The 16,360-nt window shown below is 40.9% G+C and overlaps 1 protein-coding gene across 4 annotated transcripts in view; it reads left to right on the top strand.

Annotated features, from left to right (window-relative positions):
• Window positions 1-16,360, top strand: part of dmd (dystrophin) — a 225,378-nt gene that overhangs the window by 86,818 nt on the left and 122,200 nt on the right. For all 4 annotated transcript variants that reach the window (XM_086200177.1, XM_086200186.1, XM_086200196.1 and 1 more), the window contains exons 9-15: window positions 574-767; window positions 8,096-8,224; window positions 9,764-9,859; window positions 10,095-10,193; window positions 11,347-11,528; window positions 12,305-12,455; window positions 15,705-15,824. In XM_086200177.1, coding sequence (XP_086056303.1) covers window positions 574-767; window positions 8,096-8,224; window positions 9,764-9,859; window positions 10,095-10,193; window positions 11,347-11,528; window positions 12,305-12,455; window positions 15,705-15,824 — 971 coding nt within the window. The remainder of the gene's footprint in view (window positions 1-573; window positions 768-8,095; window positions 8,225-9,763; window positions 9,860-10,094; window positions 10,194-11,346; window positions 11,529-12,304; window positions 12,456-15,704; window positions 15,825-16,360) is intronic.

Below are 16,360 nucleotides of genomic sequence, written 5' to 3'. Positions count from 1 at the left end.
AGGGCAGACAGGCTGACAAACACAGATGCTCTGGGAAATAAGCGTTATTGCTCCTATAATAACTGGAATTTTCCGTCTTTAGAACTTGCATATAAAACTCAAATTGATAACCCAAGTGTAGAGTTGTTTTGCAGTGAAGACAAATTTCTTGTCTCATATCTAAACAGCGAAATAATTGTATTTATGCGTTATTTTCCTCTAGATTTTTATATAAATATAAGTAGAATTGCATTAATTATCTGTTATGGGATATATAGCATGTGATTTGAAGGTTGACTGTTTCTTCCATCTAATTTTAAGATCAGTCAGAAGTTGTATACCAATGCATAATGTTATTCTGACAAGATTTAATTCTGGTTTCAAATTTAGCAAATATTTTTCATCACATCAAACTGTGCCTAGTCCTTTTTCAAAGCTGTGCAGCTCTCAGAATGTGGCCTCGGGTTATTCATGAGCACACAAACATCACGGCCATGGAACAAGTAAAGCACATTTTTTGAGGGGCTCTTTTTTTCTTTTAATCCACGCGATATAAATCAACTTATATCTTTTCTCTCACTTTCTGCTCCTCAGACGTGGCAGTGCCTCATCCAGACAAGAAGAGTGTCATCATGTATGTGACGTCACTCTTCCAGGTGCTTCCTCAAGTCGTTTCTATGGAGGCCATCAAGGAAGTGGAGACGCTCCCCCGGGTGCCAACCACCGTCACCCGGCTGACAACAGAAGAGCACTACCAGATACAGACCCAGCAGCGTTTCTCCCAGCAGGTTAGACACACACACACACACACACACACACACACACACACACACACACACACACACACACACACACACACATACACACAGATATTGTTTACTTTTGCTCGCCATCACTGGAAAATGGTGGTATGATGCTCCTCAGGCTCATTGTTTTTAGTTTTCTCTCACAAGTCCCTGCATTTATTACAATTTCAAGTTCAATTTGACCATTGTCATTCATACGATGTTCCAGTTGCATTTCTGAATATAACTTGATGGGGTTTATGCTGATCAAGATGCAATTCTGACACAGGACAGTGGGAAATAGAAAGAAAAGTGAACACAATTAGGAGAGGATTCATTTTACTGGCACAGTATTAAGACATGCACATTTTTAAATCAATTTGTTTCACTGCATATGGGGTTAAGCCCCATTTGAACTCCAGAATGGGTTCTGCCATGTTGTCAGTAGCTTTATGTGCAGTTTGAGGCTACTGTCTTATGATTAAGAGGCTGAATGTGCACCTCTCTGCCTGTCGGTTTCTCACAGGTGAAAAATGTTGGTCATTTGTCTGTATTTTGAGCTTTTCTTCAAGGCGGCTGCAGAGAGATGCAAAGATAAAAAAAAGATGAAAAATAAAACTGCTTTTCTTTTTCGCCATTACAGAGGACAAGCTAACATTTTATTCTTTGGTAATTCCAGTTTTGTAACACAGTCAGCATGACACATTTGAATGGAATGCTGCCAGATTAAAGTAAAAGCTGCAGCAACAAGGCCAAGCCAGACAGAGAATATGAAATCCTCATCATTTATCCTGGTTCAGGCTTCTAATGCAATCCAGGATTGCTATCAGTTACACACTGATAATATATGTAGGCAGCATCCCATCTGGGCCCCAAATTGTCCCCCATACAAACCCTTGACTTAGCAATACTTCAGGCAGATATGTGAAGAGCGCAGAGCTGCAGTGTGCAAAGACATGGAGAGTTCGTGAGTCTGATTGAGTGATGAAACTGATGTGAAAATTGATTAGAGGATTAACTATGAGAGGAGGTGGTAAGCAGTCGCCGCGCTCACATCGCTCCTTAATTAAGGCTTCAACAACATTTTAAAACCCATCACTGATAAATCCCTCCTCGGTATCACAACTTCCCAGTTGTTCTCAGCAATTTTATCGCTTGCTCTCAAATATCGCACGTGTCTCTCTCTGAAAATGTCATGTTTGAATAAAGCCACAAGGACCATTTACATAATGGACACTTAAGACATCACTTCAACAGACAGACGAAGCCAACAATGTCCTCCTCAAGAAGCAGCAATGATGCATTGCAGCGCTAGTTCTGAAGTCACATGTTCTACACAGAAATTGAGGGACTTTTTGGGAGAGAACCTGACATCTTGAGCCCAAGGCACTGAGGCGCTGCATCTTCTTTCTGTGTACCATGTTTACTGATCCACCTGTCAAACATCAAATAGTGTGCAGTGATTCTTGTCATTGTGTGATGGCCGTAACTTTAATAATACCTTGAGCTCCCCATGAGCTTGTGCTCTGCATGTGTCATGTCTGTGCTCTGCTGTGATTGTTCTATACTTAGCTGCTATTTTGTCACTTTGAAATATAATTGCACTGTTATTGAAACAGTGCCCACAGTAAATAGTAATATTCAAACTGGCTCTATTGCATCGCATCTTATACAACCACTTCAGTTTTTTGTTTTTGTTTTTTAAAGCATGTTATCAGCTCCAGAACAGGATTAACTAGTTATGAAATGAAATTTTTAGAATCAGCTCCATCCATTCATGCAGTCCTGCCAACAAGCCACTTCACATCTAGATTGCTAAGTGTGCATCTGGCATTGCCCGCTGTCTCTGTTGTAGCTTTTGAGAGAAGTTAAAGGATGAAAGAAATCTGTATGGTGCCAAACACTAAGAACAGAATTAAGAAAATTTTGCAGAGGTTTGGAGATCTTCTGGAATGCCGTTGATAATGAAGGGTTGCTTGAGAGCATTACTGTGGAAATGCATTATTTGACTTCTTCCACAGACACAAAATATAATAAGTGGATGATTTGAGATTCCCTCTCTTCCTCTTGTTCTGCAAAACAAAATAAGGCAGTAACAAATAGCCATACTGGTACATGGTTCAAAACATTTAAAGAAATGCTGTTTGGAATTCTCTTCTTTAAAGACTGTTGGGGGGAAAAAAGACTCTAGGGGGTAGGAGGCTGCAACATGAAGAAGGGGCGCAAGACCAAAGATGGATTTAAACCCACAAGCTTTATTGGTGCAGAAGCCGCTGGGCACCCCATGCAGCGGGCTGTTGTTCCCCACTCCTCCTCATACACCTACCTAACCCCAAACTAGCTCAACAAACTAAAACAGCAAAACCCCAGCACCCAAAAAACTGCATGGAGGGACATGATTCATGTGGGGAGACCAAGAGGGGAAAAAAAATCTCACCACATGAGTAGAGCTGTCTCTGCCTGGCTCTGCCCTCTGTCCCTCATATCCCCTCCCCTCAGTCCATCTTAGTGCTGATTTCACTCAGGTGCACAACTGACAGAAGACAAGCCAATGAAGGCACACGTAACAAAGACAAATTAGATATTGAACAGTTTGATAGCCTAGTAGTAAAAGAATCAGACATACTGGCATACCTGTACCTGTTCTGGTTTAATGCTTCTCATACTGTCTTAGACAGAGGAAAAGCATTTGAAGTCCATCTTTTTTCTGGATATTATATTGTGTAAGAGGGGAAATAAAAGTGTATGTTTTGCTTTGAAAATGCTGGACTACAAAGGCCCTTTTCAAAAAGACAAATCTGAACACAACAGAGTTACAAAATCGATGCAGTGCTGCTTCAGTTATGCATATGCACACCTATACAATCCATTTCACATGAATTCTACTTTTATGAAGATAATAATTCTACTTTATGAGTATTATTTAGGCTATAGTGGGTGGTAGTGCAGCAATAGCATGCATCATATTGAAAAATATTATGTATACAGGCTGGCCAAAATATTAGAAACATTTTTAAATACATCACTGCCAACTGCCACCTGAATATTAAACGTTTAGTGAAATTAATACTTCTCTGACATTCATGACAGACGGGTGGCATCTTAATGGACCAGGAGAAGGTGGTCCCACGGGCAGACAAATCCTGTTCTTAATTCTTTCTGTCACTGCCTGAAATATGTTCACATTGGAATGAAAATCGACTGCCAAATTGAGACGAAAAGAACGAAAGCGCTGTAGAAACAGATCGGATGTCAAATCACAAATGAGATCTAGCAGCTGACCTTTAGAGCTGAGTTAAGCTCAGGTCAGTGTCATGCTATCACGTTGAATCACAGCAGGATGGAGAGAGCTTCCTGGAATAATGGCTGGTAATATTATTATCTCATTCAGTTTAATGGCCACATCAAGCTCCCCCATCAGCTCTCTGTCTGCATCTCTGATAGTGGTGAGAAGCTGCAAGACAGATGGATCGAAAAAGTGAAAAGGGGAAGAGAAGGCAGAGATGTAGAAACATTGAGAAGATGGACGAAAGAGGAAGTGGGGGGGACATAAAGAGATAAATAAAGATGTACAGAGGGATGAACAGGTGGAGAGTGCGGAAATGAAGAGTGAGATGGAGCAGACAACAAAAAGGGGGGGTGTATGGAACAAGTCGGCCGGCAGTAAAACGAGAGGTGAAGAGGAAAGACAAGAAAGGAAAAAAACAAGAGTTACTGACAGCGGCTATTATCTTCCTCCTCCCTCATCTGTCATCATCAAAGCAGGGCTGTCACCACCTCCTTACATCAACACCATACTATCACCACCTGGGACTCAGGGAGGAAGAGGGACTCTGACTGCATCTCCAGAAAATGAAAGACAAAAAGAATACTCAGGGCTGAAAACTAGCACAAAGTTAGCATTCGGCATTTCAAGTAAACAAACGATAAGAGTTGTAAGGCATGAACCTTGGTCTGTTTGAACCGTACGACAGGAATAACACCTAAATCACCAGAGAGAGGAAGAGGAGCCCTGAGGAGTAGGAGGCTGTCCACATTCTCAAGCCTCCATGCTTTGAGATCCTTTAGTACCTTAAATCAGTGGTAGATGAAAAACGTGATCGACTCTTACTGTAACACTCACTCATGATGAGATAGGATGAAAGGTTAGAAAAGTGTTTGAAACTTTTTCGCTGCTCATCACTGTGAAAGTAAACAAAGTTGTGAAAACTTTGGCGACTGACTGAGCTAAGACTTTAATTTTGAGGCTAAATCATACTTCAAACTTTTGAAAAACATAATCGAAAGTCGTGCCTATTATGAATCCTTTGTTCAGATAATCTGTCTTGTTTACAAAAACTTCCAAATTTAAGTGTACAGTTCCAAATGATTTTGCCTGCAAATTAAATTGTATTATTTGTAATTCCATCCATTTTCTTCTGCTTATCCTGTTAAGGGTCGTGGGGGGGGGGGGGAGCTGGGGCTTGAACCCGGAGTCTTCTTGCCATGAGGTGACAGTGCTAACCATTGCACCACATGCCGCCGCTATTTGTTATTCAAGACTGTAAATTTTTGTAAATATGAAAGATAGGTGAGTTTTTTTCAAAACCTGGAAATATAAATTGTCCTCTTGAATCCAAAATCTAGTCCAGTAAAGTTGCCTTAAATGATATCATAGACTTCACATGAATGGAGAAGCTGCAGAAGTCGTACAGAATCCACTACAGATGGAAACTTAACAGTTTAGAAACCAGGGTTTCAACAACATCCTGTTTTCAAGTACACCTTTATGAATATAATATTTCATACAGTACATACCTGGCCCACCAAAGCCTGTTCTTCCTCGGGGAGATGAAGCAGGCTCATCTCCAACAGAAACACTGTTGAGAGCATCATCCTGCATCACTGTGTGGTGGCCAGCTGCACAGCTGCCAAGCAACAAGGATCTGCATCAGGTGGTGAAGAAGGCCCAGTGTATCATTGGAATGGAGCTCCCCAACCTCCCTCAGCATTTATGCTAGCTGTCTTTGGAGGACGGCCAACAGCACTATCAGAGACACCACACACCCCGGACACTCTGAACCACCGGTGTCAGGGTAATAGATCCTGCAGCTACAGGTAGAGGAAACTGCTTCACACCTTGTGTTGAATTGGCACCACTACTTCCAGTCTTTCACCTCTTTTTATTATTCACTATAAGCTGTGCTTTAACGGAACTCAAGAGATGCCACTCAAATGTCATCACCTCCATGCACGATGATAATGCATTATCTATAAACTTTGAACAGGGCCAAGCTTCCTGATTCTGTCTGCCTCTTTATGCTAAGCTAAATTAGGCTAAACTAAACTAAGCTCCATAATTAGCCTGTAGCATAAAATCACCTCCTTTAGCAAACCATCCAATATGTGCACATATTTCCAAAATAGCATAGAAGTCTAGTGAGGCTGCAGAGTTTGCCTCCTGCATCTCCTTTGAGGTAGCATTACAAAACACACGGGTCAGTTTGTCGGCTAAGTCAATAAGTCACAGAAGATGATAAATTGCACTTTCACTCAACTGCTTCTTGTTTGGGATGAATGTGAAGCAGGATGCTGATGCTGTGGAGCCTGTTGACCTTCTTTCATGGAGCGCAAACAAAGAGTGAAACTGGTAACTTTGAGAATGTCAAAGAAGTAGCAGGATGAGTGTGGTGATCTGTAGGACCTGGACAGAGTTGTTGAACAGAAGCTGCACAAAACAGCATCAGCTTTGACTCTGTGCTACTGTATGTTGTTCATTCTGTCCACATCCTCTGCATAACACATCTATTCTCTCTCTAGCCATGTCGGTCTTCCTGTCTGTCGCTCTCATGTCTGCATCATCTGCAAAATGAGTTTCCATCCCATCCAATTATTTTTCTAAATTACTCAAATACCGTCAGATGTCTTCCATAAACATATTCACAGCGATGGAAAGTAACTTTTCCTCAAGTGTCATGCTAAAATACACAGAACTCTACTCCTACATTTCACAGCCAGTTTTGGTTCTTTTATCTGAAATGTCAAGTGTTTCTTGTTTCAAGGTACAACAGATGATGCAGGTGCTATCAGCTTGTTAAGTGCTGTTAACAGCTGTTTTTAAGAAGAATAGATTTAAGGTCCTGCCACCGAAATGGACCACTATTGACATTCAAATAGCAAGTCACGTTGTCGGCATTAGAACAGAAGTGGGGAAGCATTTGACCTTGTGTACACACTCAAAAATGGAGGTAAGAGACAAGAACAGTTCTGTTCCCTCAGCGGTATAAGGATGGCCCTCAGGAGGACTTTTCCGTACACACTTAAAGTAGTCCTCTGTTTTTAAGATAAGATAAGGTAAGATAAACCTTTATTCGTCCCCCAGTGAGGAAATTGGCAAAATTTGTGTGTGTATAGAGAGAGAAAAGCCAAATCCTCGCAGCAGCAGTTCGCGATAGAAATTCAAAACCTTTATTTTACAAACCCCAAACCGTAACAATACAGTCATTATTGTAACCGTAGCCTGAAGGTCACCTAACTTTGAGGTCACTTAACCTGGTGTAAATGAGTGTTTTTGGATACCAAACTTAACCAGACTTTAACCCTGGCGCTAATACATGATAAAAACATAATTACTTTGTTTTGACATGCAACATACTTCCAGAAAGGGAAGTATGATAACTACTGATCGTGTTAAAATGAACTCCATCGTCACTATTTATGCAGTTGAAATACACATTAATCTATCAATAATGACTACAATGAAAACTAAGACAGGCGCCTTTCTACACGATTAATTGTTTTAATTCTAATTGGCCCTATTCCAGTTACTTTGTGACACTTTAATTCGCTTTACTTAAGCGAAATTAGTGGTCATAAAAAATTTCAGCAACAAGTGCATTTTCTTGCTTATATTTTGATGTTTCTTATGTCAAAAGAAACTCCATGAAGAGATGCTTCACTGCTGAAATACTGTAATGTAACTACTCATCCACATTTTTGATGTCATGTCTCACTCAAACGTGTTTTGGACACACGCTGACCTAATCTTTATTTAATGGTTTTCCTCTGCGGTTTCAAACGTTCACATGAAATAGCTTGACATTTGGATGGAAACAGAGCTTAAGCTGATTTTTCCTTTCTTTTTTTTTTCTTCTTCTGTTTTCTGCATCTCTCCCCTTGCTCCTGTCTGCATTTCTTCTGCTGCTCTCTTTTTATTCATGTATCTCCTTTCATTCTTGTGTTGTTGTTGTTGTTTTTTTTTTTGTAAACTCTTATGTTTTGCCTTCTGTCTTCCATTCTGCCAACTCCTCCTCCTGCTGCTGTCTCTGTCCAATTCTGTCTCTCTCTCTCAGATCACAGTGAGTGTGGCTCAGGGGCGAGTGCAGAGTCCCTCCCCTCAGCCTCGCTATAAAAGCTATGCCTACACCCAGGCTGCATATGTCAAGTCGCCTGAGCAAAAGAGGAGGCGTTTTACTGATCAGGTCCGTGTCTCGCAGCGCTAACACTCCACGCCAAATGTCCATCTGTCTCTCTGTGCTTTTGTTTGTCTGCACACTCGTTGCTCTGTTTGTCCCTGTTAATCTGCCTCATTTATTAAAAAAAAAAAAAAAAAGGTCCATCACACCAAGTTAGATGAATCTCTTGTTAGATTTCTCTGTGTATTTAATGACATTTCCAATAATGACAGTGGGACTTGTTGCAGTGGACTTTTTTTTTTTGCTGTCTGCCTGTCAACTACTGCACATTGTTTGGACTGAATCCATCAACTGCCATATACTGTCTTTTGATATTGAATGTTTTTTTTACTCAGTTCAGCAACGGGCCTTTTTCCACTGAAGGTAATTTGACATTGCAACCTGTGTAAGCAATTAAGGCCCATGATGGCTGGATTCCATTTAGCTCCATCAGTTTCAGGGTCCTGCTGTTGTGTCACGCGGGCGTGGCCTTACTGGAACGCGTGGACAAGACAGCACTGTTATCTTAACTGGTGTGACAAGGCTAGAAGTCGGCTGTGAAAAGGACCTGAAAATGAACATGAATGAAAAAAGTCATATGATGCAGACTACAGCCATGGGGTTTTCCTTTTTAACATTTGTGATACGGGCATCATGAGTCAAAAGTTGACCAAACAAACTAAATATCTGCTGTATATTTGCTGAGAGTACCAATACTGTTCGATACCTCACTCCTATTAAAAAAACATGACTGTTCACTCTCAAATGCATTTTAAAAGGCATCAGACTGTGTCACCAAAGGTGACCCATAATTTGACTGGAGTATAATATGTTCACGCTATTAAATAGTTCAAGCAGCAGCAGGGTGCTCGGCTCATCTCAAAGACATCGTGAGGAAAAAAATGATAATTTGTCAGATAAGAGGAAGAGAGTTGTGGTGCAAGAAGGTAGACTGCTTTTTATCATCGTTTAGACTTCTTGGCACACAAGTGTCCAGCATTAATTTAGGATTTGTTTAGATTGATCATGTCTGGAAGCTTAAAACATGCAACACATTTGTAATACAGAGCAGTCCATAATAGTACAGCGTTGACTGAAACTGGACTGTTTTCTGCACCACGGATGTCCTGCTTGTATCATTTCGGGGCCTTATTACCAGAGAGAAGAATAGAGCGAGGAGGGAAGCGCTGAGCCGAGATAAAAAGAGAGAAGTTGTTAGTTTCCAGACCAGTACACAAATGGAGAGAGAGGGATAGATAGATAGAAAGAGGACAAGTTGTTAAGGTTGGACAAAGGCCAGAACTAAACCAGTAATGGCTAACACTAACAGGCCTGGCCTCATCTCTCCCTGTCTTCTCTGTCTCCCACCTTTCTCTCATGCTGCTTGTTGGCTCTCCCACTTTCCCTCTTTGAGCATATCGTCTGTGTCCTTCCTCCTTCATTCTGTCTACCTCTCAACCCTTTTCCAACCTACGCTGTAACCTTGGTTCTTTCTATTTCTCATCACACGACTTCCCACCATCATGTTCCCATCTGTGCCTATTATCTCGCCTTCATCCCTTCTAGTTCCTGACTCCTGGCCAGGAGGAGCTGCAGCGGGGCCTCAGTCCTCTGCCTCCAGGCTCCACCAGTCTGGAGAGTTACCAGGCTGCACTGGAGGAGGTACAGTATGGTGACAATAAGAATGACAAAAGATTTTGTATTCATTAATCATTTTCTTCTCGAGAGTCAATCCAATGTAAATCCAGTGTCAACAATGAATAATTTGCAGTTCTGCTTCTGTGTGTAGTCTGTAAATATGTAATACAGCTAACCCAAAAAGTCAAATTTATTTCATGGGATGGTATAGCTGATTTTTTTTCTTTGAATTTTTCATGTTGCAACCATGAATTTCCAGGTGTTGACATGGCTGCTGTCGGCTGAAGATGGGCTCCAGGGCCAGCCTCCAATCTCCAACAACGTGGAGGAGGTGAAGGAGCAGTTCCACACACACGAGGTGAGAAGAACCAAATCTGACATTAAAGATTGATAGCAACCTTTAATTGAAGCTACACTTCAGGCAATTACATTTATTTATAAAGCCCCACATCACAAAACAGAATTTGCCATCAAGAGCTTTACAATGTGTACAAGGTGCAACGTCCTCTCACCGTAGAGCCCAGAAACCTCCCTCCACAACTCACATAAATGCAGCAAATACAGAGCAGATCAGTTTAAGTTTCAGTTCAATTCAAGGACAATTTTAACTATCTCAGTAAGACATTTTTCAAGTAAATTTTTTATCAAAGTAGCAAATAGTTAAGCTCCCTTGGAAATACAGTATCTTGAACTCAGACAGCCATCAGCTCAGATATTGTTAAAACCAGAAATTTTATACATGAATGCCACATTTATCATTGGGACTACCATTAAATCCAGTTGTATCATGTCTTGTTTTGGTCTGGAGGGAGCGTCACTTTTCTATTTTGTCTCCTAACTAGATGTTCTTTGTAAATAATACATGAATTCACATTTTTTGATATATTGTATTGTAACAAACACACAATACTTTTTCCCTACATTAAGTTGCACAGAGTTTAAGATAATAACAGCCATCCATCCATAAGAACATCCCATGTCCAACAACCAGGAAAACTGTGTAGTTAGAGGAAAGAATGGGCCTCCATGCTCTGCACTCAAGGGCTTGAAGAGGCAGCAGTAATGAGTGTGAAGTCAGCCAACAATCTGCAGCAGTTGGAGGAGGCATACAAAACAAAGGAAAACGGCAGCATCCCATGAGAAGGCAGTTTTTAATGTGTCCACTTACTTTTAGAGTCGGCGCCATGCTAGACAGCTAAGCTAACTGGAGGTGGACTTGTAGGAACTCTGGCATATTATTGAGTTTTGTTCTCTCAAAATTAAATTAACCCTGACCGTTTAGCTGTTTGAGACCTCCCAAGTATCATGTAAGAGTTAAGTGCTCGGAGACAAGAGATCAAGCAGTCAGGTGAGAGGGGAAAATGTATTTTGAGAGCAGTTAAAATGCATGGAGCAGGTTCATTTAGTGGAATTAATGATGGGAGTTAATTAGCAGTAATGAGTGGAATCATTGTGAATATGTGTGTAAAGTGTTTTGTTCTCTCCCTCTGTCTGTCTCTTTCTCTCATCAGGGGTACATGGTGGAGCTTACTACCCATCAGAGCAGCGTGGGGCGGGTCCTCCGGGCCGGTGCCGCCCTGCTGAGTGAGGGGAACCTGAGCGAGGATGAGGACTCGGAGGTCAGGGAACAGATGAACCTGCTGAACTCTAGATGGGAGCACTTGAGAGTGGCCAGCATGGAGAGACAGAGCAGGTATATGCATGTTCTTTTCTTTCTAATGCTTCAGCGAGTTTTCCACCTTAATGTATTATTGTAAACGCAATCCTAAATTTTGGAAAGTATATTAATATGCACTGAACGCACGTCTGATAATTGTTTACGCAAAACATTGTATTTTTATGTTTTGAAAGACCGTGTCCCTCCACATAAAGCCATCATTTACCCATCATTAAAAATTTGGCAATAAAACCCACAAACACAATGAAATTTATACAATGGAGGACTATTTTATTCTACTAGTGAGAGCAACAGATAAAGACACGCACTCACACACAGACATGCACACATACACACAAGTAATTTGAATTCTATTCAACATTAAAGTTTAGAGAATAATCCAGATCCAAATAACTTCACATTAGTTTTCCTATCTCTTTAGGCATACAAATAATGTTTTGTCTGGACTTATACAATGAAAGCAGATCCCCACAGCATGCAGGATTCCTGGATAAAAAGAACAAAGGTCGTTCTAATTATGGTGAATCCAATGATAACTGACACTGAGCCGAATTTAATTAACTGTTCGGCTATCTTCTTTAAAAATCTTGTTGATTCAAGAGCAAAGCTATACAGACATGGCCTTGACTACTAAATGCCACTTAGATAAGACAGCTTGGGTCTGTTTTACTGCGCTAATAAATGGAAGAGAAGGATATGTAACTTTTATCTTCTGTACCACCTATTGTCAGTCATAACCTTGCACTCTCAACAAGTGATTGACACCTGGGTGGATTGTGTTTCACACTTAGACTCCACGAAGTCCTGATGGATCTGCAGCACCAGCAGTTGCAGCAGCTTACAGAGTGGCTGGACGTGACGGAGGCACGCATCAAGAGGATGGGGGCGCAACCACTCGGTCCTGACTTGGAGGACGTCAAACACCAAGTGGAAGAGCACAAGGTTTGTTGAACTTGGCTCAGTTTATCCAGGCTAACAGGTTGTTATCCTGTTAATTGGCAGTGAGGCCTGTCCCCTTTGTCAGTGGAGCTACAACCGCCTACACTAACATTTTAAGAGATTTGTTACACAGCATAGGGACATTGTGAAGGCTGACGCTAAAGCCACCTTCCCCGTCAATGACCTGTGAAGAAGATGCATTAATACAGAAAGGATATTGTTGTTGTGTCATGTGTAGAGCTAATTCGTGATAAAAAAGTAAGATACAGCCTCGTATGTTAGTGCTGAAGTTCTACTTGTTTGGGTATCGGTTACTACTTGCGTGACTAAACTCGTCTGCCATACTGTGCAGCAACATGCTGTTACCCTTCTGCTCTTGGGCTTTGGTTTTTGGACGACCTAGAACAAGACTTCAAGCATTTAAAGTGTTTTTAATGGCTGTAACAGTCAATCGCACTTGATTGCAACATGATGAAAATGCATTTACACCTATTATTGAAATGCAATCTCTGGATGTTTTTGGACTAAGGAAAAACATGTTATTGTTTTTTTCGTGATGAAATTTTTGTTGAACATTTTCAAACAATCAAACAAGCGTCACCCTCTGGTCTTCAATCAGAATCCCTACCCCAACCATTACAAAGAAAATAGAAGAAAAGAAAGAGCACAAAAGCAAATGTTAATGCAAGGTGTTATGCACTGTGGGATGAATGGATGGATGAGATGTAGCTCACCACAACTGGAGGTGGCTCACACTGTGTTCAGATTTCTCTGAGACAGCACAAGCCGCAACTCCTCACTGATGTCATCAAACTATTCTCGTCTCATTTTGCAGTTTGCCATTCATGCATTTTCACCACAAGACCCCACAACTCATTACGCCGTTCTCTCATCCACAGAGACCACTTCACTAGCATTTACAGTTGCCATGAATGCAAACGCTGCAAACACGGCCAGTTTTCTTTCCTTTTGCTCCTCAGAGAAACACATAAAAAAACCCCAAAAAGACCCGTTCCTCCTCATCAGAGAAAAAAAAATTGAAACACAGGGTAGAGTAATAGCATCTCTGGGGGTCTTATACCTGTCACATCAGGCCTCCAGCTGATTTGCCAGCATGTGCAGGTTATGCTTGGGAACAAAGGTGAGTTTTGAAAGAATGACAATAAAAAAAATAACCCGTTATATGTTGAAGGTGCACACACAAAGGGAAAGCCAGGTTGTTTACTATCCAGAGTAAGAGAATGGATTTTATTACCAGGCAAAAATGCCCTTTAAATGTTGAAAAAGCATATATATATATATATATATATGATCGAAAAGCACTCAAACAAAGAAACAAATTGTTGTACTCAAATCTTATCCAATGCAGTTCTTAGCCTGCAGAGGAAGCAGGATGTAGCCCACCAGTTTAAACTCATGTTCAGTTTAGGTTGAACTGCCTCGCAGCAGGAGGCTCTGTCAGGCTGAATGGCGCCAGGGAAGCCTGCTGAGGGAGCAGCTAAGGAGAGAAAAGAATTAGCCAACCTCACCACAAAGTGATGCTGAGATTAAAATAAATAGTTTAGTGCAAAGGGTTTAAATTGGACGTGCTGAAGATGTTGAGACAAGATTCATTTGTGACTTTTTCTTCCAACTGAGAGGGTGCGTGTAATAACCACCTTGAGCTTCGATTGGCTCAATTACCACCAATCATGCTATCAGGACACACACAAAACATTACGTCAAACCATTCTGTTTGAAATCAGAGGTTTACCAAAGCCGCAAACACAATAGCCTCCACCAACACGTGTTACTTACTGTTTCTGCAACCTGTTCCACAGCTGCAGACTAGAATCTCATTCTGACTGTGATTGCTAGCAGCGGATCAATCATTCTGAGAGAGTGGAAGCTTTCAGACAAGCTTTGAAAATTGCATCCTGTTACCAGCAGTGGGGGGTTCAAACACTGTGACCAAATTCTAAACTCTGTCGCTCTTTTTACATCTTTGCTGGTTGGTAACTTGTGTATTTTGAGTTTGAAGCCACAGAATACTTATTTCTGACTGAAATAGCACTGATTACAAATGGCAGAATGTTCATGGCTGAAGAGAGAAATGCGTGCTTTTAAGGGAGAAACTTACTTTGGTCTTGAGCACTTGTGTTACAGAATTTATACTCCTTTGCAATAAATTATAAGCCCCGTGGGAGCATTTCTCTTGATTTTCTGATCTACCGCCCTGATATTTGGCATATTTATTTATTTTGATGTTTTTCTTTTTAAATAAATCACTGCTTAACTGCTGTCTCCAGATTGTCAAATGTGAAGATTTGCTACTTTTCTTCAGCTTTTGAACTGTAAGATCATCCCCCCTAAAAAAATATTACCTTGAGAAAATTTAGAGAAAATGTAACCTTTAAAAGCTCTAAAACCTCCTTTAAATTGGACATTATAGCATGTGATAGAGGATGAGTTTTTATGTGTATTGATGCATAAATGTGGCATAAATGCGGGTATTCAAGAGTTTTTATAAGAGATTTTCAACAGAAAGAAACTCACAACTCAATAGAGATTGAATGACTGTTAAAAATCTGAAGTACTAAAATAAATGGCAGGTTTTCTAAAGCCTAAATTAAGATTTTTAGGGGGAAATAGAGAAGATCTAAAGTATTGAAAGGAATTGAAGGTTAAAATGTTGAACAATCATTTGAAAGGGCAAAAAAACTGGAATAAAAATGTCAGATAGCAAAACTGATTCTGTCTGTAGCCTTCTTTTACCCAGCCACATATGCAGTTTTATCCCCTCATTCTTTCAGTCCGCATCAAACTCATATTGAAGCATATCCTAATAATTTGAGGAGGTTTTACTCCTTAAAATCCTGATTGAATATTCGTTTGTTACTCAAGGACTATCTAAAGTTACTGCTTTTATGCACATCAGTCACTTCTTTGATGAGGGAATTGGCCCTTACACTGCGTCGAGTCGCCCTCAGCTCAGAATGAAACCTCATAAAAATGGATGTCCTTCTTGCAAATCTTTTTTATATTATAATGGGAAGTAAATGCTTGATAGGGCCTAACTTAGTCACAAAAGGTGCTTCCATCTCCAATAAAACACATTAATTCTTTTTCAAAAAGGCAAAAACCATCACAGATTTTTTTTTTTTTTTTGAATGCCCAGCGTTTCCCCTCAGGTTATTAATGTGCAAATTGAAAATGTGCATAAAAATAGATGGATTGAAATGAAACGTGTGTTTTGTTTCGTTTGTATCGTAGCTCCTGCAGGAGGACCTGGAGCTGGAGCAGGTCAGAGTGAACTCTCTAACCCACATGGTGGTGGTGGTGGACGAGAGCAGTGGGGACAGTGCCACTGCTGCCTTGGAGAGTAAACTTCAGGTACGAACAAGCACACGCACGCACGCACGCACACATACACACAGTCAAACCATGACAGCCTGTCACAGCTTAAAACACGTAGTGATGTTAAAAGACTTTTTTACTTGTCAAAAAATATTCTTTTGTGAAGAGTTGAATACCCTCCGTTTAATAGCCACTTATTTGCTCGAGAGTCACAACCGTAGATCAGCCTGCAAATGAGTCAAGACAAGCACAGGTCATCGTGTAGTGGTGGAAATCCCTGCTGTGCTGGTCTGACACACCCAGGTGAACCACATCAGGTGGAGCAGCCAGCGCGTATGTGTGGAAAAGCAGTTACACACTCACATGAGCTCACATAGACTGATCCGTGTTAAAGTGGCTCACACCGGACGCTCTAATCACCCGGAGCTTTAAGGAAATTTAATAGACACATAAAAAACCTTGTGGGCTAATTTTCTCTCCCTCTTTAAATCTCCCTCTCTCACTCTCTCGCCAGCTCTCTCTCCAGGGCTGGGCTCAGCAGACTCCTCTGTTGGTTCCATGGGAAAATAGAT

This window comes from Aulostomus chinensis, chromosome 1 (genome assembly GCF_037954235.1).
Source record: "Aulostomus chinensis isolate RoL2024-O1b breed Wild chromosome 1, RoL_Achi_v1.0, whole genome shotgun sequence".
Classification (NCBI taxonomy): Eukaryota; Metazoa; Chordata; class Actinopteri; order Syngnathiformes; family Aulostomidae; genus Aulostomus; species Aulostomus chinensis.
This window is presented reverse-complemented; position numbering and strand designations above follow the sequence as displayed.